Source organism: Camelus bactrianus, chromosome 8 (assembly GCF_048773025.1).
Source record: "Camelus bactrianus isolate YW-2024 breed Bactrian camel chromosome 8, ASM4877302v1, whole genome shotgun sequence".
NCBI classification, from domain to species: Eukaryota; Metazoa; Chordata; class Mammalia; order Artiodactyla; family Camelidae; genus Camelus; species Camelus bactrianus.
The window spans coordinates 1,281,723-1,307,849 of NC_133546.1; the positions used below are offsets into that span (position 1 = coordinate 1,281,723).

A 26,127-nucleotide genomic window follows, 5' to 3' on the forward strand; every position below is an offset into this window, starting at 1 on the left:
CTGGAAAATCCAGAACTCTGTGTGCCTCACTTTATTGCGAGATTCTCTTTATTGTGGTGACCCGAACCACGGCATCTCTGACGTGTCCTTCGCACACAAGCTGCCCACCCACAGCCACCCGTGGTCCTAGCCCTCCACGCCTGGTGTAACCTAAGCCTCCGGCCTGCCTCCTTCCCGCAGATGCCTCGTCTCCTCCCCAAGGCTTCTGTGGATCTCTCAGAGAATCAGCTTTTCGTGCGCACCCCTGCTGGCCGGTGAGATGGTGTCCTCCCCCTGAGCTGCGGGGTGGGGTGGAATGAGCGGGTCTCTTCATCCGGCATCACTCGGGGTGCCTGGCACATGGCAGCCCTTCCACAGATGTCTCAGGAAGAAGTAAGTAAACGGGTGGCCTCCTTCTACATCCATAGGGAGAGGAAGGAAGACCCTAGAGGGCGAGGCTTACCCGCACGCCGCCCCTGCACGCCGCCCCTGGAGCGTCTCCGGATCTGATGGGAGCAGCATCGTGTTCACCGAGGGGACAAGAATTTAACAAGTCGCCAGTGACAGAGCCAGGGTGGGTGCAGCCTCTCTGGTTCCAGTCTCCGTCCTAAAACAGGAACCATCTGACGAAATTCCGGACCACGAGTGTCGGCTCGATTCACAGCAACCGAACCTGAAATCAGTCACCTCCGTCCTCCTCCTCTTCTCTTTGTTCTTGAAAGACGCATCTGGGACCTTGGTCCTCAGACTAGAAGCTAGTCTTCTCTGTCATCAGCAGGACAGTAAGTACCACTTAAAACACCCCAACGGCTGCGACACCCTCGTCACGGCCTGCCCACGCCCACGGGCTAGGAGCTGAAGACACCCCAGGGGCTGGGGAGCGAGGCAGCTGCTGCCCCGCCACTTGCTCCACATCTCCTCAGCCCAACAGCAGCCGCCACCCTGGCTGGTCGCGGTCCTCTACGGCCCACACAGATGGCGCCCCAGAGCTGTGCAGTGTGCAACCTGTGCAGCTGTGCTCCGTCGTCTCGGCCATGGAGATGAAGGGGGCAGCTGTACGTGCATCTAGAGTTTGGCTGGACGGACAAATGTGAAAATCACTGGGGTGCAGATGGTGTTGAAAGACACGGATGTAGCGGCATCATGAGGAGCGAGGGTGTGCTGAGAGGGCAGAGGGCCGCGACCTGGCACAAGATGCCATGGGCAGAGAGAGCTTGGCATGGGAAAGGGCGCCTGGAGAGGAGGATGGAGAGGACCAGGCAGCACCGGGACAAAATCCAGGAGAGGGTGGCGGCCACAGAGCCTGGGGGGGAATTTCACAATGAGGAAGCCACGCGCGCTCACAGAACGTGCCCCAGAGCCGCAGCTAAATCAGGATGCAGGGTCTTGTGGGGCCCTCAAGCTTCGCCCTCCCCGGGGCACAAACACACAGAGCGGGTGCTCAGGACATCTGAGTCCACCTGGGCATACGGGCCAGGCTCACGCCACCCACCGCCCAGCACGAGCCTGCCTTCCCCGTCCCAGGGCCAGCACCAACATCGTGGGAAGAAGGACTCCACCAGTCTGCGGGGGTGGGGCCCTCGGGATGAAGGCACGGGGCACCCTGAACCCTGACCCAGCCTGTGCACCAGGACAGCGGGTGGCTGCGTGCGTGCGTGCGTGCGTGTGTGTATGTGTGCGTGTGTGTGCGTGTGCGTGGTGCCACCTGGACAGTCACTCAGGCACACGCTCACTGGTGTGTACTCACACCTTTGCACACACTCACACAGAACACTGGCCCTGGAGGAACCCCCTCCTTGTCACAGGACGGCCCATCGCAGGGGCTGATGAAGGGCCGTCAGGCAGCATCCCTGCCGTCCAGCCCCCGGGGCAGGGCCGGGCAGTTGACCCCCGTCCAGCTGCTCTGCCGTCCACTGAGCGGCGGGCGGTGGGCCTTCCACCTGACCGTGACCGCAGCTCCATGCACATCCAAAGTCACACGTTTTGGACCTCTGGCACCCAGGGGCCACTCGGGCAGAGACAGAGCGGCACGAGAGGATGGCCATCTTCCCCACTTTGGAGAGAAGAGGGGTTGGCCCGGAGCCCCCAGACTCACTGAAGGGGCCCACGTAGCCAGGAGGGCTGTGACACAGGACAGAGACTGCGGGTCGGGGAGGAGGGAGCTGCGCCTATGGAGCCGCCCGCCGAGCCGAGGCCTGGACTCGCCACCCCACCCACTCCGGAGCAAAGACTTGCGGCCACATCCCTGCGCCCCCCAGCAGCCTGCGGCCCTTGGTCCTCGCCACCCCCCACCACCACCACCCAGAACTTGGCAGCATCTGGCTCCTAGTCACGCTGAGGTGTCGAGATTAGACTGACAGCCCCACACAGCAAACACTCTCCGCCAGAAGACTGCATCTCGCCGTCTTGGGCAACAGCCGGTGGCGAGTTAAAGCGCGTCTGAGCGCGTGAATCAGAGCTGCCCGGCTGCGCTGAAGGCACCTCCCCGCCCACGGGCGTGCTCGGGAGAGAGACCGTGTTGGGCAGAGCACGGAGGCCAGGACAGCTTTCCCCCACCTTCCCCGGCCCAGTCCCTTCCTGCTGCATAAGGCGCGAGGCCCTCCCCACCCGCCCCAACAGCAGCGGTGCAGAATGAAACGCAGCAAAATGACTTTGTTCCTGAGACACCGACCCCTTCCTGCAGCCTGGCCTCATCCACGCCTTGGAGGGAATGATGCCTGAGCGTCCGCTTTTCATGAAGGAGGATATCCAAAATTCAATTTGGCAAAGGCTTGTACTGTTCCTGGCAAATCAGGATGCCCCAAGGCAACGTCACAGTGATGTGGAAACTTCCATGGAGATCGATGGGAGACGGGGTTAGCTGGGGCGGCCCACACCCAGCATCCGCGGTGCGAGGCCGCGGCCCGGCCCGCGGGGCGCACCGCTGTCCTCAAGCTGTCTAAGGCTGATGTGTAAAGGGAGAAGTCGGTGTCACCAAATTGAGCAGACGCTGCAGAATGTGCACGTAACGAGCTCCCCGCAGCCCACACAGGGTGTTTCTTCCTTTTTTTTTTTTACGTTTTGGTAAAGGTGACCCCAGAAGAGCCTCAACGGCAACGGAGAAAACCCAGACTTCCCGCGCGTCGGCAGGGCGTTGCTTGTGGCCTCAGACGCCTCGCCCATGACTTCATTAAGAAACAAAAGGTCAGAGAAGCGCTTCACTGGGTCCTGGAACAGAAACCTTTTTCAAAATTTGGCTAGCTCAACACAGAACAGCGTCATGTCCAAGGTGGCCAAGCTTAAAACTTGGATTTTTTAAAAACAATTGACTGTACGGATGTGGTAAAACAGGTTTACTGAAAGGTTTCCTTCATGAAAAGACGCCGCCCACAGGGGCGAGGGGGAGCCTTATTTCTAGAAGCCTTTCCGTGGAACCAGCATCAAGTCAGACTTTGCCGTGCCTGAGGATCGCCGGAGATTCTGCTTTAAAAAGAGCATGTTTTGTCTCCACCCTGCAGATCTGGACTCAGGGCAGCAAGAGTGGGTGCAAATCCACATTTTTACCAGCATGGTGGGTGGTTCTGACGGACTTTGGCCCTGATTCACACCATGAAAAATTCTGCACTAAACCATATACACGGTTGCTTAGAAAGGCCAATTTTGAGAAAATGAATATATTTAAAATTCCAAATGTATTTTCTATGAGCAGATCAAGCTTAGAGAAAATTATTGTTTCTAATCTAGTCTTCCAGCCCAAAGACAAGGAAAAAAGACATAAGCACTATTTCGTTGAACAAACTGGGAATTTCCATTCAATTTTCTTGAAGAGACGAGAAAGCTGCTAATGAGACTGCAAGTTGGAAATCTTGGCAATACTCGTCCTGCGGTAGAGGCTCTTTGTCTTTGTAAATGTCATCTGCAGGGACCGGCGAGGCGGGTAGGGACCACGTGCCCTGTGTGTTCTTGCCACAGAGGCGTGGGGTTTGGCTTCGGGTATCGGCCTGAATTTGCAGGATGCTCTGAATTGCTGGCTTATTGACTTCAGGGCACCAGCTACACACAGCGAGACGCAGAAAACCGCTCCTGGGTTCAAATCCTGATCCCTAGACTCCTCCTGCTCCAACTCCACTCCGCCAACCAAACCTTCCTGTTTACATAAACCAGTGACCCTGGATGTGTTTACAAAACGTGCTCAATTGCCCCTGGCAAAACCCACCCACCGTCAAGTCTGCCAAACTTGCTCCCCAGGGAAGGCACGGCTCAGGGATTCCCGAGAGACTGAGACCCGGAGCAGAGACAAACCCTGGAAGACACAGCTCTTATCTTGGGAGAGAGACCCCTCTACCACCAGTCAGGGACACAAGAGCCAGCCCACAACTGGGGAAGAGCTGGGGGGCTGCCCTGGCCCCGCTCTGGTCCTGGACCGGCAGGAGCCCAAGCCCACGGAAGCCGCCCAGAGAGGGAGGAGCCGGCCCAGCAGGGAAGGGCAGCCGACCACCTCACAGCGGTCAGTGCGAAACGTTAACTCACACGATCAGTCGTCACGGTCGTCTGCGACCGTGGTCTCCCTGAGACACAGGGAGGCAGATTCAAGTGTAAAACTGCCTGGCAGGTTCCAGCGCTCACGCAGCCCTTCAGAGCCACGGCCTGTGTGCAGAAATGGGTCCTGCAGTTTAAAGCCTTCTCAGCATCAGCATTCAGAACCCCTTAAAAGTGGCGTTTCTGTCCCCGTAGAATGTGTGTTTCCAGAGCCGCCGCAGGCGGGCAGAGCCCTGACCTCACACGGCCCGCATCTGCCGTCAGGACCCGGACCCGGCGGGAAAGTCGTGGAGGTTTTGTGAATCCGCCTGGACAGCACAGGTCAGTACACCCGGCGTCTCGTCTCCAACGTCGTGTTTTGTTCACTGCTGTGAAGCTGATGCGGGGAGCGTCTTGGGTGAGACAAGGGTGTCAGAGCGCAAGCCTGCAAGCCTCCCGGAGTGGCTCTCGGGGATAATTATTCATGAGATGCGTCCATTAACAAAACCGGAATTAATGGTGCCTCCTCAGAGATACAGGTGAGTTTGCAATATTTTGCTACAGTTTCATTACATTCCCAGTAAATCTTTTCATATAACTGGTGTTACAGTGAGTTTAAGAAAAGTCTAAGAGTAATCCATGATCAGCGTATCGAAAGGAAAACTGTCCTTGGTCCCCAGGGAAACTCGAGTAAACTCAGGAAGGCGTCTGAAAGAAGCAGCCAGCAGCTCCCAGCGGGGCTGAGCTGGAGCTGCTCCAGCACAAGGTTCACGCGGACGAGGCGCTAGCACGTGGCGGAGCAGCCGGGCCGCGGGGACCCTACGCGCCGCACTGGGAGCGGCCGAGACCAGTCCTGCTGGGGGGCCCTTTCCTCGCTGACACGGCGATAAGCAGCCATAGATGCTCCCACGTCCAGGGGGCGGACAACCCATCCTCGGGACAGAAGCCGAACGCGCACACAGAGCGTGAGCGCAGCACTCGGAACGCGCACTTGCTCCTCGACACTCTGGTTCGCTGCCTGTGGCAGAGAACAGAGCCCCCTCGTCCTCGGAGGCAGCCCCTCCCCCCCTTCCCTCCATCACTGCCCGGGGTCCCTGCACCCTTCCCCACCCACTCCACGGGCCCTGAGCTCAGCCCAGGCCTCGGGCTTCGGGTGGCTCCCCACTTCCCCAGACCTCGATTTCATCTCATTGTGCATCAGGCTTCACAAAATGCAACCTTTGAACCCAGAATCTTGCAGTGAGGAAAGGGCACGGCTTTTCAAGCTCACAAAGCCCTGAGGTCAGTCGTCCACGGGCGGGACTCACCCTCCTTCAGCCACGGCCAGCAGCACGGGGCCTGGGGTCCCTGGCGTGCATCTGAGCCCTGACAAGGAGAGAGTCTCTCCACGGGAGCCCAGAGGCTCTGGGAGGGACTCAGAAGTGTCCAGAGGTTGAGAGGAAAGGCTGGCCTTCTGCCAGGAACCGCGAGAAAGAAAAAGGGGAAAAGACACCAGAAGTGAGAGCTGCGGGCGGATGACGCTTTTCCCTGAGTAGAGAGTATTTTTGCCCAGGGGGAAATGCATCTTCTATTAAAGAAAGAAAAGAACGAGTATGTTGAAGCTTTGGCCAAAAGCTTGCTTTTTTGTGGATTAAATGAAGCGGCAAGAAACTGGCAAACCGGTCGGTTCCCTTCCCATGACAGGGGGACAGCCAGCGCTGACACACGCGGTCAGCGGTGGGGCAGCTCCCAGGAGCAGCAGCGCACGCTGCGGGGCGGGCTTTCCGTGGCCTGCGGAGCCCCCGCCCTCCTCAGGACACTGGGCCTTCAGCCCTGCGTGACCACAGGCCCTGGGGTCGGGGTGGCGTGCAGGACTGCAGCCCACCCGTCCTGGCTGCAGAAGGGACTCTGGCTTCCGCGGAACTCGCCCACACGTCCCTCCCCGACACTCTATGAAGCTGTCCGGCGTCTCCCAGGTGGTTCCCTTCACTGCGTCCTGTCCCAGAGACGCCTCTTCTGTGACGCAGAGGGAAGTCACCGAGTGCAGTCTGAGGGAAGTCTGGAAACCTGCAAAATGCTACTACTTGCAACCTGATAATAAAAATATGAGAGTCCGTGGCACGGGATGCCTGCAGGCTGGCCTGCCTGTGGCTCGTGGGAACATCGTATGAGCCCTGACACTTTGGGTTCTAGACCCTGGCCAGAGAAGGCATGGTGAAAGAAAACAGTGGGAAACATGAACTGAATGTTCATGAAACTGATGATGCCCGACACAACGCTTGCTTTTGGATCATCCCAGAAAGTGTCGTCTGCCTTCCTGGAGAACGGGGCTATTGCTCCCAACGAGAGTAGCGCTCCTGGAGGCGGCCCGGGACAGCGGCCCCGCGCGCGGGGTGGGACGCAGGAGGAATCACTGAGGGCCAGCCCGGCGCTGCCATCCACGTGGGAGCCAATCTCAAATCCCGGGGATGAACTGAGGCACGGCAGCTCGGATCCCGGCTCCACCTCGCAGACCCTCTCTGGGGAGCTCCCCCACCCCCTAAAGATGACGCCCCGGGGCCTGCCCGGCTGTGTCCCGAGGTCACCGGGACAGGTGTGAGGAGCGAGATAACCGCTGGGGTTGGCGCTTTTCCCGAGCACAGAACATTATCCAGAAGCATCTTAATCTTCCTTGTCCAGACAGCTCACTTCGCATCATTAGTTTCCCTCCTCTGGGGCCACATTCCTTCCGCGCGTCTTTACGCTTCCTTCATATCCTGACGTCAAATGCCTTCAGCCGTCCGCAGGCGCCAAATGGAAAAGCCAGGCTACCAGGTTTTAGGAACCTCCCAAACCACCTGGAACCACGGTTCTTTCCTTTCAGTCACTGGGGACCACTCCTCACACGTGGTCAGCAGCTACCCCCCCCCCCAGTACTGAGCTGCCTCGCGCTGGCTGCCTGGAACTGTAGGTGTCTGCGAGGCCTGATGCTTCCTCTGACTAACACGAGATTATCCGCAAGGTGAACACGGGAAAGGGGGCACGTTACTTAATACCATGCAGATCCCGGCCCCCTGCACTTCGGTATTTCCTATTTTCTGGTTTGGGTCAGCAGAGTGCTTTAAGGACAGAGGACCTGGGACCTGGGGGAGGGGGAGGGAGCGGCGATTCCCCTGAGACACAAGGACCCACGAGCCCACCCCGGCTGTCCTGCAGGAACCAGGCTCAAGCAGCACCCTCCAGTAAGCGGGGGATGCTTCACCCTAGACGGCTCCTCAGGGTGACAGGTGATCTCCAGCAGTTACCAAGGTCATGGACCCTCCTGCTTCCCCACCACCCCCGCCGGCCCTCTTCCCGGGGTAATTCTTGCTTCCGGCCCCTCTCCGGGTCACGCAGCCCACAGGCTGAGTGGACATGACTGCCTGCGGACACCTGAGCTCAGCCCAGCCCCAAGCTCTCACAGCCCTTCATCCGAGCCTTCTCCCACATCCCCTGAGTCCGCCGTCCCCCCTCCTCCCTAACCTTTCCAGGGTCGTTGGAGTCCATCATCAGAGTCCCCTCGGGAAACACCAGTGGGAGCCTCATGCACGTGCAGTGCCGTGACTGGACGGGGCTCTGAAACGGTGGGGGACGAGGACTGGGCCACGAGGGCCCCGCTGGGAGGGAGGACAGATGCCCACTGCCCGAGCAGAGAGACGGGGGAGCCCTGAAAACCGCACACCAAGGCCACCTGGGAGGCACCTGGGCAGAGGAGGCCACGCCTCACAGGAAGGGGCCATTCAGGCTGCAGACACCAGCATGTTCACGACTCGTCACCAAAGCCCAGCTTCCCCGGGGAAGACCTGTCGGAAGCCAGCACAAACCCCATTACGCCTCTTGGCGCCAGACCCCTCCGCTGCCCAGGAACAGGCTGCACTGACGGGCTCTGGGGACCCGAGCCACTCAGGCAACAAAGACGTGCCTACAGGTTTTGGGGGGGGGGGTCAGAGGACCCGTGGGTGGGGGAAGGGCACAGCTCAGGCCTCTGCGCTGACGGGGCAAGAACTACCAGGGAGGTGTCTGTGCGAGAAGCTGTGCCAAAGGGGAAGAGAGAGCAGCGGGTGGCAGCCGGGGGCACCCCGTTGCTGAGGACCCGAGTGCCACCTCGACGCCCCACACGTCCTGGACCTAGAACACCACGGCCTCAAGCAGCAGCACCTGACACCTGTAAGGGCGCAGCAGTGGCGACGCCTGGGGGGCGGGGGCGGGGACGCGCTCCTGACCGCCTGCCTCGCTTCTCCCCGGCCCCCTCTGATCTACCAGCCTGAACGCTGAGAACTGTAGTCTCCGTGGAGAGAAAAATTCTACAGCTTTAAAGATGCAAGGCTCCACCGCATCCAAAGTGCTGCTGCAGCGAAGATTTTAGCTCACGTCCCAAATGCTTCCTGCTGCCCTGGAACTCAACGGCAGGCTCTCACTGAATCTTAAAGGCAGGCAGTAGACACAACACAGCCGCCAAATGAAGAGCCACAGGACTGAACCTTAACTGCCCCAAAAGGGAGACGCCCAAAAGCATCCTGCATAGTTCGTTTTCATGTGTTCTCTACACAGTGCCCAAGATCTCAAAAGTGGTTCCCCAGAAATTCACAGCGCGCCCAGTACCGCGGGGGGAAGAGGTTCAGTTTTGCTTATCTTGTGAACCAAACCCCTCCTAACGAGGCCCGGCGTCTCGGAGACAAGTCGCCCTCCTCACGCTCACAGTGCACAGACCGCTGCCTCACCATGAACTCACGTGGAAGCCAAAGGGACACCACGGTGGCACTCACGTTACTGTCCCTCGTTAATTTTAAGAAGTCGTGCCATTCATTGTCTGTGTAACGTGTTTCCACCAAAATCAGTTTTTTATAATGATGAATGGAAGATACCAGGACGATTTGGATGCTGAATTCATATTTGGTTTTGGTTAAAACCTGGCATTAAATTTCACTTTCAACCTCCAGCCAGCAAAGCAGGAAGGCGGAGGGTTGGTGACGCTGAGTCCCAACACATGGGCTGCGCACCTGGCTGCCCCTGGCTCCTGGGGCTCCACTTTCTCCTTACAAAATGAAGGGACTGAACCGACCCCTAAAAGCTCCTCTACCTCCCTGGCCCCCTAAGGATAGCCCGTCATTTCTTCCAGACAACCGCTTGGAGGCTGGCGTTTGAGGTTAATTTCACGTAAGGAGTCCTGGGTTGTTAATTGCATGGGTCTCAAGTACTTTTTTTTATGTATACTTCCTTTTTTTAACTGAAGTACAGTCAGTTTGCAATGTTGTGTCCATCGCTGGCGGACAGCATGGTGTCCCAGCCACACACGCACATACCTATGTTCCTTCTTGTACTCTCTTTCATTACAGGTTACTACTCACCACAAGATACTGACCGTGCTTCCCTGTGCTCCACAGCAGGGCCTTGTTGTTTACTTTATGCGCAGCAGTTAGTATCTGCAAACCCCAAACTCCCGTTTCCCTCCACCCCCTTCCCCCCGGTTTAATCACCGTGTGACTGTAGCCTGTAAGTCTGAGGCGAACGGGGTGCACCTGGGAAAATCTTCCATGGCGTCAGTCAATCAAAGTCAATTTTATCTTATTTACAATTAATTAAAAGTTATCTTCAAAGGATCTAGAAAGAGTTCAAAATTTCAGAGAGAGAATCACGGCTCAACCAAGATAATAAAAGCCAAACACCTGCTATCGAAAGATCCGTGTGAGTCAGAGAGGAGGGAAGGAAAGCCGGGGAGGAACATCCAGTGACGCCCCCTCCCTGACTCAGGGTTCCCACGGGGACAACTCCTGGGCTTTCCCTGAGCTGCAAAGACCCCCCAGCCCAGGGCCCGGGCCCCGCGGTGCCCAGATTGCCTCTCACCAGCCCCCACCCCCCACCAGGTCGTCCTACACACGCCGAATTCCAGGAACACATCTTCTAAGTTCCCACGGGGGGACCTCTCCCCGCAGGTGCCGCAGGAGGCTCCCGGCCAGGCTGTCCCGGCCTGTGCTTCCTGCCTGTGACCCAGATTCCGCGTTCCAGGCCCCAGCGGATTCTGCGGCCTCTCCTGGAGTGAGGTCAGCCAGGATCAAGCCCTTGGCCTGAGTGTCTCTCTCACAAAACCTGAGCTGACGGCATCATCCCGTCCCGTCCCGTCCCGTCCCTCGCGTCGGAAGCCCACCCGCCAGGCAGCCAGTGGAGTGACCCTGGGCACTTCATCAAATAGGCCCCGATGTCCTCCTCTGCAACATGGGGGTGACTTGCCCACCCACTGCACCGGGTGGGGAACAGAGGGTCAGTGCGGGTGAGTCACTGTGAACAGGGCCCTGAACCCGTCAGCCCTACATCCCCCGGCCCTGACCAACAGTCATCTCTGAGGACCGGGGATGGGACCGCAGCCAGCCGGCCTCCAGCACGGGAGCCCCGACGGCCTGGCCGCACCTGCAGAGTTCGTCATCACGAGGTCCCTCGAGTCTTTTCGGAAAAGATCTTGAGTTGTCCCAAATTCCACATCAGAGCGTCTCCACAGGACCTCCAGCGCCCAGCCAGGGAGAGAGGGCAGACACGACGCAGCTAGAATCAGAGGAGCAGCAGAAGGGCCTCTCCTAGACCACAGGGAGAGGAGAGACGGGACAAAGCCCACGGACAGCCAGGCCCTTCCCTCTGCCAGGCCAGACAGAGTCCCAGCAGGACCTCCGAGGGGATCCAGGCTCGGAAGGGAGGCCAGAGCCCGTGGAGGGGGAGCCGGAGGCCACCATCCGACCCCCACCCCACAGGGACCCCGATGGGCCAGGAGACGTGTCCGTGTCCTCAGGCCCCACAAGGTCGTACAAGGGTTATTTCAACCAGCATCCTGCTTCTCTACAAACAACGCCCCCGGGTCACTTTGCAGCTGGGAGGCAAGACACAGGGAGGGAGTCACTGCAGCTTCAGGAGTCCTGCAGGAGCACGGCTGTCACTGCCTGACAGTCACCAGCCCCTCCAGGCTCACCCAGGACATGCCGGCTGGGGAGGTGGCAGCCACGCTGCACCTGGGGTCGCTTCAAGGTTTCTTTTTGACCCACATTTTGTGGGGTCCAGTTAACCTGAAGTCACAAGTGTTCAGACGTTTGCCCCACCTGACACCCCCACTGAGGAACCCCGGGCACGAGTGTACCTCCAGGTTGGGACAGCTCTCCAGGGGGCAAAGTGGCCACTGAAAAGTCTCCAGAGACTGGGTCACCCAGGCTGGGCACTGCACTTCCGAGTTCGGCGCTGTCTGCCCAGACGACAACCTGTGCGCTTGACAGAGAGGAATGACCCCCCACGCGGTGCGTCCGCTGCGCCTGCTCAGGGCCTCTCAGAACTCCCGGTGCCTTAGCTTTGCTTTTATTTCCCTGAGCTCACCTCTCGCAGGCAGAAATAGGAGCCCACGCTCGTTGCCTTGATGTCTTGATAACCCCCCGCCGTCCTCACCGAGTGAGCGTGAGCTCCCCCCACCCCCACGGGGCCCAGCACTGCCACCACCCCCCTCTTCCCTCAGGAGGGCCCCCCCCTTCCCAGTAGCGGTAGGCATTGCCCCCAGATCCGGAAGCACCCTCCTAACAGTGTGAGAAGCCCTCTCTCCCCCAGCCCCCTAACCAGCCACCACGCTGCCCGGCCTGGCTGCGATTCACATGGAGCCCGCCCGATGGCGGTCAGCTCTGGGAAGGACAGCACCTGGGAGTGACCACAGCCACCGCCCCCACCCCCGTCGACCTGCTCAGTGGGACGTGATTAGACCTCCCGGGGCTGATGGCCCCTGACCCGGCCTCCCCGCCCCAGAAGGACCCACCCTCTGACGCGAAGGTCACCAGTTACTGCTTTCACATTTTAAAGAGAACCTGTATGCTAGCCCCAGGTCAGCTGCCCCGTCCCTACCTGCGGTGCGTGGAGCAGAGCACGGCCCTGCCATGACGAGGAGGTGGCTGAATAGCTGAGGGGTCCCGCCAGCATCACAGCTGTACCACCAGCCCCTCCCCCTCAGCAGCATGGCTGTACCACCAGCCCCTCCCCCAGCTCAGGATCACAGACGCACAACTGGCCTGCCTTCCTCCTCAGCATCAGGACCGCCTCAGGAGCCTGCCTGCACCTCTGCTCTGACCCCCTGGGAGGCTCCCCCGGCTGCCCAGCCCACCTCCTCGGGGCTCCTCCCACTCCTCTGACTCCCTGCATCCTTCCAGAGCCCCTAATGAGGCCCCACTATCTGGTGAGTGGCTTTCTGCCCAGGATGCTCCCAGCCCCTCCCACCCAGCTGCCTCCCAGCCCCTCAGGGCTCAGCTGACAGCCACCTTCTGGGCTGCATTTCCAACAGCAACATCTGGAGACCCCTCCCCAGCCCCCTGTCCACTGCTGTGTCTGCAGGATAACAGGACACTTGATGGCTGGACAGCGACCAGCCATCATGGCCTTAAGCCAGCTGAGATGCCAGGTCCCTCAAGGAAGCCCTGCCACTGCCCGGAGCAGTCCAGGCACGCGGGGAGGCCCCGCCGCGATTTTATTTGCACATTTCACCGCACCCTTGTTTACCCCTCCTCCATCAAAGCCCCTCTGCCACCCAAGATGTGCTTTAAGGGGACCCCCAAAGCACACTGCAGAGCGCTGGGGCTGGGCTGCAGGGCGGACAGGGCACCTGCCCCCCCCCCCCGGCACAGCTGGGTGCCCCGCCCCTGCAGGGCTCAGCCCACATCCTGCTCCTCCCGCTCCTCCGGCGCCGCTGTCCTTGGGGTCCCAGGACAGCAAGGGACGCCACGTCCTCAGAGCCCGGATCTCCCTGCTTACCTACCTACAGAGGGCTGTTCTGAGTCTCAATAGAACTGGGAAACCCAGAAAGTATTAAAGAAGACAAAGTGAAAAAAAAAATTGTGATTAAAAAAAGAAGTCTGGTTAGGATTTGGCTTTGAGTCAAGTTCGGGGTTAGTTCATGTACTTTCTCAGATGTTTCGGTTCACTGAGCCCCCGTCCTGGGGCCACCCCAGCCTCCCTGCACTGAGCTGGAGACCTGGGCTCCCTGGTGTGGGGAGGGGCAGCCTGGCTGGGGGCCTGTGGCCAGGCAGGGGCACAGCCGGGGGGGGGGGTGGCTGCAGTGACCACGTGCACACTGGGCGAGACTGCAGGAAGCCTAAGGGCCAGAGGAAGACAGAGACAGAGACAGAGGAGAGACAGAGAGACACACAGAGAAAGAGACAGGCAGGCAGATTAACCTCTACCATTCCTGCCCCTGGGAAATTCTTTTCTCCTTCTGTGTTGAATTTAGGGGTGGGATAAGAAAGGAAGCAAGAGATCCGGAGCCCCAGGGCCACGTGCCAACCCCCCAAGAAGACAGGCCTGCAAGCCGCCCCGCCCCAGGCATAAGGCCACAGCTCTCTGGGCGCCCCCCAGGAGCCCTGCTGGACCTGAGCACACATGGGGACACTGCCCGTGCACCCACTACTAAGGATGCAGACCTGAGCCACCACGACCTCGGAGGACCAGGGTTCAGGGTGTGTTGACAACACACTGACCTCTGAGGACAGAGGGGCGATGCCGCCACCCCGGGGTCACTAGGCGGCCCCTCGGACCAAGTGTCACCTGCTGGCTATTCAAGTATCCCTCTTCAACGCAGGACACCAGCACCAGGTTCTGAAGAGGCCATGTTGGCTAACTGGACCTCAGATTGCAGGCGTGGCCCCTCTGCCCCATCTTTAGAAATCAGTCTGCGAGGTGACCTGCCTGCAGCCAGGGCAGCAGCTTTTTCCTTTGCCAGGTGAGAAAGAACAGAGGCAGAAAGCAGCAGGGGACGGGGGGAGGGAAAGGCAGTGTGGATTTGAATGGGGCCAGTCAGGACTATTCAGAGCCTCCTTCAGATCTCTGGATGCAAAGAAATGTAAATGATTTCTGGCCAGAGGTGAGGGAGAGCCTCTTAAGGGGGCTGGTGGCTCCCTTCCCCCGCCCCAGTCCTCCTCCCACAAAGCTTGTTTGCAGACTTTCCGGGGGGCGGGGGGGAATGCTCAGTTGGAAGAGGCTTGGAGAGCCTGAGCACCCGGCTTTTACATCCCGCAGTTACAGTTCTTTCAGGTTAAAACCATCCTCATCATGAAGTTGACATGTCTCAGGACAATGCTGAAATACAATATTGATTTAGCCGACAGACAAGCGAGGCCACTGCTTTACATGGAATCCACTCACTCAGGGACCAGACCTCGTGGCAGAAAGGAATGAATACAGGCGGCAGACAGCCCACTGGGCAGCCCTCCTGACTTGGGTCATAAAACCAGAATCCTGCTCCAGGAACACAGCTCTGTTATCCATGTGTGAGTGATGGCACTGAGTTTAACCTGTTCATCCCAGACTCCAAACAAAGTTGCTAGAAAGTCACAGAAACGCGTCCCTGAGTGTTCACTCCCTCCTGTAGTGTCCCTGCATCCTGAGTCAAACCCTTAAGCCTGGAGAGTTGAGTGGGAGCCCGAGCTCGTGCTAAGCAGGCCCCGTGGGGTCTTGGAGTGGCCCAGTGGCAGGAGCTTTGCGGGTGGGACCCCCCCCCCCGCCCCCGCCCCCGCCCCCGCCCCCGCCCCGCTGAGCCGGGCTGCTCTCGGGCCCCCCCGCGTGGTCAATGCGGGAACCATCGCACCGACGCTTCGCCTGCAGGGTGGGCGCTGCTGCCGCCAGCGCGCACCTGTGTTCCCAGCAGGGTGAAAAACGCTGGACGGACGCCAGGCATGCAGAGAAGGGGTTGGTGGCTCCACCCGGATTATATCTCCGAGGGAAAGGAAGGATCTATCTTTGACAGCTCCCTCCAAGAGATAAATCTTTTAAGAATGAAGAACTGATTAGCGCGAGCACATTATCTGTGGATCCGGAGAAGCCAGGACTTAGACATGTAGGTTCAGGCCAGGGCTGTTACTCACTTTCCTTTCCCCGAGGTGTTGACAAAAGTCTAAAATACATACACCCACGAAATGAGCATAGCTGCTGGCAGGGCTGCTCCCAGTGCAGAAGGCTGGCACTCCCGACTCTCAGAGAGGAAGGGGCAGGGTGAGGAGAGTTTGCTGTGTGCGCAGACGTCTCGACCCCAGTGCCGGACGTGCTCACACCGCTACCTAGGTGAGCACATCCCTGTATCCAGAGACGGCAGCTCGCACAGGGCGCTGGACGGGCACCCGCCAAACAGACTGACGTGAGCACTCACACAGTGACAGTGACTGGCTTAGAGTCACAGTGGGGTGTACCTGGGAGTCCAAGTTAGTGTCTGATGGTTTTTAAGTCATTGATTCATGCAGGGAGGGGGCGCAAATTCAGATCTCCTGGGGCTTTTTCCTGGGGCAATGAATTCACGCAGCAGATGGAAACGGCCCTGGGTCTCACCTCCTGGGAGTGAGTCCCAGCCCAGCCCTCAGGTGACCTGAGGCCAAGCCATTTACAAGAAAAAGGAGGAATGCTTGGAGACTGACATAAGCCAGAGGGTAACAGGGTCAGGATGCAAATCTGGTTTTAACAGGACGAACATATAAAACCCCACTTATGGGCTCAAAAATTCCAAGAACCAATGATGGGGAAACAGGCTTAACAGAATCTCGGATTCAGAAAGTGACTTGGGAAAGTGGGACAACCACACACCAGCGCCATCGGGCAAGGTTGCACCCCGCTGTTCACTGACCGGCTGCTTCTGAGATCCTGCGTCTGGTCCCTGGGCCAGGCTCGTGGAAGAGTGAGGACCACCCAGAGCTCAAGGTGGAGCCTGGCGCAGAAAGGGAAGGGGAGGCGTGGGCTGCGGTGGCTCCTCAGACTGGGGCCAGGGGGTGGGGAGCCAGGCACAGGTGGGTGCGCGGTGCACTGACGTCCACACCTCGTCTCGTCTTCTGAGTCCTCTGGACCCTGGGAGACAGAACCTGAGCCTGGGAGCAAAGGGTCTGGACAGGAAGAGTCAGGAAGGGGGTCTGGCCTTCCACGACCTAGTGATCGTCTTGAAAAACCTAAATAAATGGCCCATGGAAAACAGATGATGTAAATTCTGTGGACTCATCAGTGGATGGAATTGTTAAAGTTCGCACGTGTCTCAGCCGGCACGAATCCCAACGTCGTCCCAGGGCTCCGGCCGACAGCGTCTCTCACAGGAAGAGCCCTCCCGAAGGCAGGTCTTGTCCTACAGTCGAGAGCGTTAGTGCCGGGCCCCAAAAGGCTCGCTTTCTCTCTCTTTTCATTGGTTAAAACTGCATGTGTATCTGTTTTCCAAAGACCAAGGACCCCCTGGCCTAGACTCTGTGTGGCGAGGGCCCTGGTGTGATGATCAGTTTGGTCCCACGGGAGAAGGGGACCCTCCTCCCCCGTCTCTGACACCAGCACGTCCAGTGAAGGAGCGAGGTGGCCTGGACGGCAGCTCCCGCGTGTCTGGTGTGACTGGTGGGAAGTGGGGACCCGCCTGGAGAGGGGGTCCTGACCAGTGGTGGAGACAATGGGGACTTGGCAGGGCTCTGTCTGTCCATCTGTCCTGACTCAGCTGCTTCGCTGTGAAGGCTGAGACAGTCCCTCAGAACAGGCGTGGTGACGTGTCAGTGGCTGATCCCTCAGGAGGTGGGAGGGAAGGCTGGCCGTCCACCACAGGCCGTGTGAGGCTGACGGCGCTTCACAGAGAGGATGCCGGGGTGGCGCTTTCCCCAGCGCACCGCCTGGACCCCAGCCCCAAACCTGGCCCTGAGATTCCAAAGCGCCAGTCGCCAGCCCCACGGCATCTTACCCCTGCAGCCCCACCCACGGCAGGACGGTAACTTCTGTTTGTCAAAGGTCAGTTTTTCAATTAACTTTAAATGTACAGTTTTGTTTTGCTTTTTTTTCAATTCTTGATTACACAGACCCAAGTCCTCCACGGAATGAACCAGCAGAAGACCGAAGACAAATGCGGCACTCGATTCGCTGTTACCTTCATTCAGATCTTTGGAATTGCTTTTAGAATTATAAGCATAAGTGGAATTTATTTTTTATCATTTCTTTTCCATATTTGAAAGTGGTTCTTCTCATCAGTGGGGTGACTGCGTGTGATGAAGTCTCTCTGTCTGAATTTGATGTCTAATCAGGGAGGGCACCAGTGAGGAAGTGAGGCAGCACCAGGAGGGTCTCTGGATTTGCAGATTTTCTCAACGTTCTCAGAAGAGCTAGGAAGGAGGGGTGAAGTGAGGCCACGGGTCTGCAGGTCGTGCGCAGAGAGATTAGCCCGCCCTGAGCTGGTCACGTCAGGCGCGAGAAACGGGCGACCAGATGCAAGTCCATGCTCAGGTCTTCGGAAGGCGCGCCCAAAAGCGGTCCCCGTGCGCGCAGAGGGACAAGGGTCATCCCGTGTAGAGCCCTGAACACGGGGTTCAGAGTCGGAGTCACCACGCCCACCTGCTCAGAGCTGGAAGGAGAGAGAGGTGGCCAAGGTCGTCCCAAATATCACCGTCCTCGAGCTGAAAAGGTGCCCTGAGAAATGAAAATCACCCGTCCTTCCTCAGGGTGCTGGGGACACATTTCTGATGCACTTTTCCTAGAAGCACAGAAAGGGAGCTCCCGGCAGGAGTAGGGTCACACGAGAACCAGGACAGGTCTTCCCCGAGGCCCCCGAGGCCCCAGGGCTGGCAGTGCCTCCTCTGTGGCTTTCCGGCAGAGGGAGGAGGGGGAAGGACCCTGGGGGGTCCTCCTGGTCCAGCCCAGCGTCTGTCTCTCGGATGCGTTCACCTTGGCAGCCGCAGCCCCACCGCCGGCACAGCAGGACGCCTCGGGCCCGCAAAGGAAACGCCTGGCTTTTCCATCCACCGGGGCTGGCACGGGACAGACCAGGGCAGCTAAGCCCGGGGCAGGCGCACAGAGGTCCTTAAGCCCAAGACGGCGACCCGCAGCGACGCACGCGCCTCGTGCCTGGACCGCTCGCTTCCGGGGCCTTGATTGTCCCAAGCGGAGTGAAAGGAAACAAACAAAACAACCCGCCTCGAGCAAGGTCAACCCCGAGACGAGAGCGGTTTTTTTGGCCTTTTTTGGGGGCCAAACAACGGATGAACTTAATCTTTAAGAAGAGACTAAAATCCGACCAATTTGAGACCATCCAAAACGAGGCGGGCCTAATAGTCGCACCGTCTACCCCAGGGCGCTCGGACCAGGGGTCCAACGCAGGGCAGACCTTGGCGTCAGCCAAGCCCCGCGCGCTTTCTGGAACTTCGTTACCATTGGAAGGCCCTGCCAGTGACCTCAAATGTTAGGAGCTGGCTTACCACCCCCCACAAAAAAAGAAAAAGAAAACCTGTCACCACGTGGGCTTGCTGACGGGCGCTGTCAGCGGCACGGTGCTGGGGGCGGGGGCACCGCAGGGGCCTGGCCACCAGCACACCGGCCACCAGGACAGAGCGCAGCCGACGGGCCTGCAGATGCTCTCAGGGGGAAGAGCTTGGGGTAGAGACCAGAAAACCTCTTACGGAATTCCAGCTAAAAAGGAAGTAGTGACGTTAGGGGCAGCAGCTGGGGCAAAGGAGAAGCAGAGGGGAGTAGCTGTAACTTGGGCAGAAGCGCTGAAGAAGGACAAAAGACGACCGGGGCAGAGAAGGAAGTAAAAGGAGGGAAGGTTTTACTGAAGGAAGAAGAAGTTCACTTCCCAGTGGGACATTTCACTTCCCCTTAAATGCCAGCTTCCCGGTTAAGGTCCCACACTAGGCCGGACACGACGAGTCTGACTACAACCGCAGTGCGGCTCGTCCGCCGGAGAGGGTCCCCACGATGGAAATTCGAATTACATCTGCCCAGAGAGCGCCTGTTTCCGTTTGTAACTTCTTGTTTTTCAGTCCTGACGGTGGACGTGACGTAAGTTGCCATTTCACTCGGCTCTATTTATTTGTGTTTTATTACAAAACGTTGCTCTTTGATTTTCAGCCTGGGGCTGCAAAGCCACACAAAGATGCCTGTGATTATCACTTTCAGAGTAATTTCTCCTCAGCCCACATGAAACTAGGATTTCGTTTTCTGAAATCTTTCCTCTCTTGGACTTCAGTTAAATACTCAGTATATTAAGTGTTATCCAAGCTCTGGAGATGTGCAAATATTAATCACGGACTCTCGTCCCATTACCGGTCCCACCAACTGGGGAAACAGGAGGGTAACAGTTCTAGTTTCTTCTGTAAATGAGCTCAGAAAATTATTTCTTAATTTTTCTTCTCTAATTCTCAAATCCTCATGGAAATGCATTCATTCAAAGTCTGTGACTCATGAGTGTGGAATAGTGTATCTTTTAACTCAAAAATACAAAATGTTACCTTTGCCCCGCATCCCAGTGTCCCAGTCTCAGTGCCAGCCCCACTTGCGAGTCCTAGACCGTCGCGAAGGCTCATTTTGACGTAGAATTACTGGGAAATCTGTGCGGCTCTGAACCATGTCAGCTTACATTAGTCCCATCAACACCCACGTGTGGCACAGTCTCATCGAAGCTGAAGCTGCTTGCGCTTTTATTTGCGGCCTTGATTTCAAATCACAATTGAAGCGCCTCCCCCAGATGTCTGGGTTTTGGTCGCCATGTAAGCGGGCTGCCTGGCTGGAAACCTCTGACGGTGTTTAGTTTCCTTTTCCTTAACCATCTCCGTGGCCCGTCTTCTGCTGGTGAGGGGAGTGCAGCCTTCCCAGAGCACCGGCTGTGCTCAGAGTGTCTGCAGCGGGGGGAGGCAGGCACCTCGTCATTCCCCCGAGACGCCGGTGACGAGCGCGGCGGCACGCCGGGGGCCGACGTCTGCTCCTCCGACTGCCCCGCAGCTGGGGCGCTGCTCGCATGGGCGTTTCCCGGCAGCGGCTGCGTTAGAGCCGCTCGTGTCCGTGAGGCTCACGTGGAACGTGCATGTGAGCAAGTACTGTCTCCCCGTCTCCCTCCTTCTCTTTCAGGGCAAATAAACACACACAGGGGTGGGAAACCAGTCCTAGCTCTGGCCTCGTGCTGAAGGCCAGGCAGTCTGGGAGGAGACGGTCCCAAGTGGCACATCCTTAAAGGTGGCCCCCAAACGGTGCAGGGACCCCCTCCCCGAGCCAGGGAAGAAAACCTCACGTTGACTGTGGGAGCATCTACAGCAGTGCAGTGTCGGGGCTCCGACAGGGCCTCTGGGATGTGGACACAGCAGAGCCTTCCTGGTTAGACTGCTCTGAGGGTTCAGGGAGAAAACACACCTGGAGCGCCCCGGATGTGCAGAGCACGGAAACCTGGGAGGCGCTCGAGCAGGCGGCGGACTCGAGCCCCGGGAGAACCCTCCCTGGGCCACGAGAAGCCCTGGGAGAAGGCCGTTCCCCTCTGCCCTCTAAGCGTGGGCAGGATTCCACTTAGTCGGCTCTAACCTGAACCCACTGCCTCTTCCCAGGTACTCTGCGGAAGGGGTCCCAGGTCATACTGTGCCTCGTGCTCCTGAGAAAACCAGGTCCGGGCTGACTGGTGTCTGTCAAAATCCATAGAACTGAACCGAGGACACAGCAGACGGTGATTGTCCTCGAGGAACAGAACTATGTGTAACCAATGACCTCCCCTGGCAGTTATTCCCTAGTCTCCACCATGAGCACAAATATAAGGAAAAAAATGTCAACCACTGCCATGAAAAATGGATATGACCTGGCCTTCGAAGAAGGAAGAAATAGATGTGGCTCCAAACTGGGGTAGATTAGATACACTTCGCAGCACCACCTGTTGACTGGAAATAACACAGCGCTCAAGGAGGAGCAGACGGTTATGCAAAACGTCAGAAAGTCAAAGGAAAAACACACAGGTGTCATTTCTAAAGAATAACTTCGGTGGGATGAAAAAAATAATTCTGGAGCAAAGCAGATTCTCTTAGTCTTGGACACAAAGTAGCAGGGGGGATCAAATCCAGCGACACAGTCTGGCATCACTGTCCCCCAAACAAAGGCCATTCAGTGCAGGGAGAGAGAAAGACAGATGTGTCACTCGAGAAGCCACACTTCTAACTCCTAAGAGGCGGGTGCGTCTTCTTGTTTCTACATGAGAAGAAACAGTGAACAGAAGGAGGCAGAGTCGAGTTTTCTCACTTGTCTGCCCAGGGCTACCCGCCCCCACATGCTTGGACACAGCTCAGACACACCTAGGGCCAAGCACAGCTCTACACGTCTGTGAGCAGCAAAACCACCGTGAGGCCAGTGACCCCACACCAGGATGACACAGCCATCAAGACCCATGGCATGGCCACCATCAGAAACAGTGTTAATCAGAGAACTGATGTGTTCCAGGTGTACTAAAAGCCTTCTCTTTAACCCTCACAGCCAGCTAAACGGAGGGTATCACTTTAACCCCACTTTACAGAGAAGCACACTGGAGATTCAGAAGTTAAGTCACTTGCCACACATCCAGAAGACACCTCATGATCACGCCCAGCCTCCCAGGGACGGCATTGTCTCTCTGATTTATTAAAGATCAGAAGCACATCTTGCAGAGACAAAGCCATTCCACTGGAAACAAGAGGACCCCCCCCCCAAAACTAGAAAGTGATCTGAAAAGACAGCAGGGCCACAGAAAAATATCCAGCACATCCAACATTTCCTCGTGACCCTTCAACCGACTTCTTAGGGTCCTAGACTGGAGAGTCGGGTGGGGAGGAGTCTGTCAAAATGGGTTGCAGCTTTCAGTTTTTCTCCCAGATGCAAAAGCCACACGGCATTTGATTCACGGGTATACTTTTAAGGCATAAAGTTCCCTGGGGAAGTGCAGTTGAGGTGGGGCCGGACTTGCAACACATGTGCAATCAGCTCCGGCCCCTGAATCCCACCTGCGACTGGCTTCACTGCCACCCAGGAGATCCTCAAAGCAGCCTGAGGAAGGCGGAGAGGAAGGGTTCACAGGAAACGCTTAAATAGGAAGAGGGGAGGGGAGAAAAGAGAAGACACACACAGAAATTTCCGCTGCCCCAGCGACTACCGCTTTATGCTGCTCTCCCTGGGGACCAGCAAGCCTAGAGGCTCCCTGAGGAGGGCGGCCAGGTGACAGCCAACTTCTGGCACTTTCAGAAAGTCTGTGGCCACCGTGGGCAACTTGCTGCTTCAGCTCGGTCATTGTGGGAACGGGTCTCGGTTTCTTTGCTGGGGCGGGGGCTGGTCTGAATGTTTCTATGTGTCCTTGCGTCTCTGTCTGGATTTACGTAAAACACCCTTGGATACAAACAGCGAGTATTGTTCCGTGGCCCCTCTGCAGAGATGGGCGCTCCGCAGGGACAGCCCAGCGTGTGAAAAGCCCCTTGGAGCTCCGAGTTAGCAGTTTCTAATCTACAAGTCATTTGTGAGACACAAGGCAGGGACAGGGCTGCCCCAGAAGAATTTTAGGCATGAACAATGAACTCTTCCAACTCCTTCCCCTCGTCCTGCTCAGAAAGAAAAAGGAGGAGAAGAAGGGCTCCGGGGACTGCTTCAGATTTGCTGAAAAGCAGAACCCGGCCGCGGCCCGGCTCCCCGGCCGGGTCGGTATTTTCGATACAATAAACGCCTTTAGGACAGGTCCCCCGCCACTTAAAAGCGTCTCCCCACCAGAGGTGTTCTCGCTCCCTTCGTGTTTTCTCAAGCACTTGTTCAAAAACACATTTAAGTGGAATGTTTTCGTTTCTGCAGATTGCATTAATTATGGGTTTGCGAACACCGCGAGCCCACGAGGTCTGCCCGAGCCGGGGCTGAGACACCCGGCCCCGGGCCGGCGGCCGGCGGCTTGGCTTGGCCCCTGCGCGGAGCTCCGCGCTTGGCACCGCGCGCCTGGCGGCCGGGCCCCGCGGACAAGTCGCAGCTAAGAAAGAAAAACACGCCGCGGTCAGCGCGGTGACCCAGGCGCTCGGGCGCACCCGGCCCCGAGGCCCCGGGGGGGCGGGGGAGCGCCGGACGCGGAGCCCGCCCGGTGCCTCCAATTTCTGGCTGCTCAGACCACGGAAAAACAATCTTTATTTGTAATGTCATCTGCTTCTTCTAAGTTCCCTTAAGGAGGGTCTCTGGGAGGGCCAGGCGAAACCCACCCGTGAGCGTGGCCCCTCCACCCAGCCAGCGCCAGCGGGTCGGCGCACCCACGCGCCGAGAGCCGAGTCCGTGGTCGCATCGGGACGAGTGGGACGGAGCGAGTGGGCGCCGCGTCCCCGCTGGGGCCGCCTCCGGACAGTCCGCGGGGCGGCGCCCTTGTCCCCAGACCTGGTTTCGGCGCACGGCCCTGCCCACCCGTGAGCGGGGCAGCGCGGGACCCGCGAGTTCATCCCCCTCCCGCCCACCCGCGGCGGGGGGACCCCACAGCCCGCCGCAGCCGGTGGCCTCCAGTCCCGGGCGCGCACGCCTCGGCCCCTCCCGGGGCCCACCTGCTCCGACCGCGCGGGCGAAAGGCGGCGCCACCTCCCCGAGGGTCACCTGCTCCCCGCGCCTGGGCGCTTTGGCTGGAGGGGACCGCGGGGACCGGGCCGGACCCGGGCAGGGGGCGGCGCAGCGCCACCGCCAGGTCCCCGTGGGCCGGGACTCACCGTGAGCGCCGAGAACTTCTGCGCGGGCGCCGGCGGGAGCAGCCCGGCCAGCAGGAGCAGCCAGCAGAGCTGGGGGAGCAGCATGGTGACGGGCGCGGGACGCCGGGGCTCTCGTCCCCGGGGGGCGCGGGTGGCACTCGGAGCAGCGGCCGCGCCCTGAGCGCTGGCGCGGCGGCGGGGGACCCGGCGGAGGGTCTGCTCGAGGTCCTCTCCTCCACCACTCCAGGCGGCCCGGACTCCACCAGCTGCCCTCCCTGCACCCAGAGGTCCTCCGCGTCCTTTGCGGCTTCCCTGGCTCCTGTCAAATAACTCCAGAACTTCCCGGATCCTCCTCCCGCCCGCCTGCCCGCCCTCCTCCCTCCTTCCCTCCCTCCCTCACTCCCTCCCTCCCCCAGCCCCACCTCCCGCGCCCGCCGCTGCGCCCCGCTGGCTCGCTAGGCGCCTCTTGGATGCCCGCTCTGCAGAGAGGCAGCCCCGGCGCAGGTCAGCGGGAGCCAGAGATGGAGAGGGGGCCACCAGGGCTGTGTTGTAGTCAGTGTCGTATGCGTGCCTCCTTCTCCACGCGTGCACACACAGGCACACAGATGCACGCACACCCAAACGCGGGCGCAGCCTGGGAGAGCTCCTGGCACAACAAGTTGTGCTGCACCCTCCCCTCTTTCCATCCCAGGGCCTGACCCTCTCCGTGCATAACCAGCCCTGAGGCCCGGTTTACCCCCCAGAGTTAACTTGAAGCCTAGGTCAGTCCCCAGCCATCCTTGGTTCTCCTGGAACGCTGGGCTCTAATGCTACCCAGTCCAGCCCAGATTGTCGCCTCTCAAATGTGCTGATTGATTAGCTGGCTCTCCAGTAAGGGCAGCTCTCAGCGCAACACCCAACACTGGCCAGAAGGTTGACCGGAGGGTGGTGCCTGTGGCATCTTTACGTAGGTGAGTCCACCCAGAGCTTTTTCTTGGACCTAGAGATCTGGAGTTTGACTTGCACGCCCGGGGCAAGTGTGGCAGGAATGTGGCTGCATTTAGGCAGCTCTGTCAAAGCCTTTCAGGTGTTTCTGAAGCGAGCCCAGGGGTTGTAGGCTCCCCTCTGGAGACTGGTGGGAAACCCAGAGAATTCTGCACGCCCAGACTCTGGATAGGATCCACTGCAGACAGCATTGCTGAAATAGTTTCTCCTTGGCTTACAGCTTTACAGGAAAAAGCCCTAATTCTAGCTCACAGAAAACCAAAGGAGTGAAGATTTTTGAAAACAATGCTTCAATTGACTTATCAGGGGCACCGAGAAAAAGAAGGAAACATAGAAAATCCAAATCTGATTTTTAATCCCATGTTTAATCCGAAGCTTTGGCCACGAGTTGGAGGGGTGGGCAAAGCTGTCCCAGCAAATCCTGGGACTGGTTATTGAGACAAAGGCTCTCCTATTGCAACCACTGGGTCCCACACGAGGAGAGAAGAGTGAGAGAAGTGACAGACGTAAGGCCGTGGGAAGACGGGGACGAAAGGTCTCTCTTGAGACAGGGCTGCTCTGTGAATTCCCCTTCAAATTCCAGAGCCCCGAGAATCTATGAAGTACTTAAACACATTCCTCCTGGCTTGAGGGCTCAGAAGGAAATTATAATAAAACTGGGGACTGCTCTTGGGTTTGAGAAACAGGTGAGCCGCACAGCTGCAGATGGTTAAGTAACTAAGGAATGCCATTAGGAAACGTTAATAAAAATCAAGGTTAAAATGCAGAAGTAAATACTGCATACTGCTGATTATAGGACCATCCAAAGAGGAAAATTTACATTCAAAGCTGACACGAACCCTTTCAAAGCATTTGCTACCAAAATTTTCGTTTTGACTTCTGACTTTCCGGAGAGGATGACAAGCCGATAGCCGAGCTGTTTATTTGCTATTGGGCACTTTTCTAGAGAAGCCAAAAGCCTGAAACATGTTCATTCGTTCACCCTCACAATTTCAGGATGAGGAATTAAAACAAAGGGGTGCGAATGTCTCAGCCGGATCTCATGAGCCACGAAGTCAGGACCAGACCCCAGATGCCAGAATTTACAAACCTGGCTTTTCTGCGGCACCTCCTATGGGAGAGGGAGAAGCGGGGAGGGGCAGAAGCACCCCCTTGGCTCTCAAGCCTTTTATGCAACAATCTCCACACATCTCTCCCCACCAAGCCGCACATCTCACTCTGCTCAGCCACGGAACCCTCCGGGAGTCCCAGA

At 58.2% G+C, this 26,127-nt stretch overlaps 1 protein-coding gene across 2 annotated transcripts in view; it reads right to left on the bottom strand.

Moving 5' to 3' along the window:
- The window catches only part of SMOC2 (SPARC related modular calcium binding 2), a 142,844-nt gene extending 118,606 nt beyond the window's left edge, over positions 1–24,238 (bottom strand). Inside the window, exon 1 of one of the 2 annotated variants that reach the window (XM_074367953.1) lies at positions 23,913–24,238. In XM_074367953.1, the coding sequence (XP_074224054.1) occupies positions 23,913–23,996 (84 nt within the window). In that variant the 5' untranslated portion in view covers positions 23,997–24,238. The remainder of the gene's footprint in view (positions 1–23,912) is intronic. The other variant, XM_074367954.1, reaches the window with a different exon arrangement.
- Between the last annotated feature and the right edge of the window lie 1,889 nt (positions 24,239–26,127).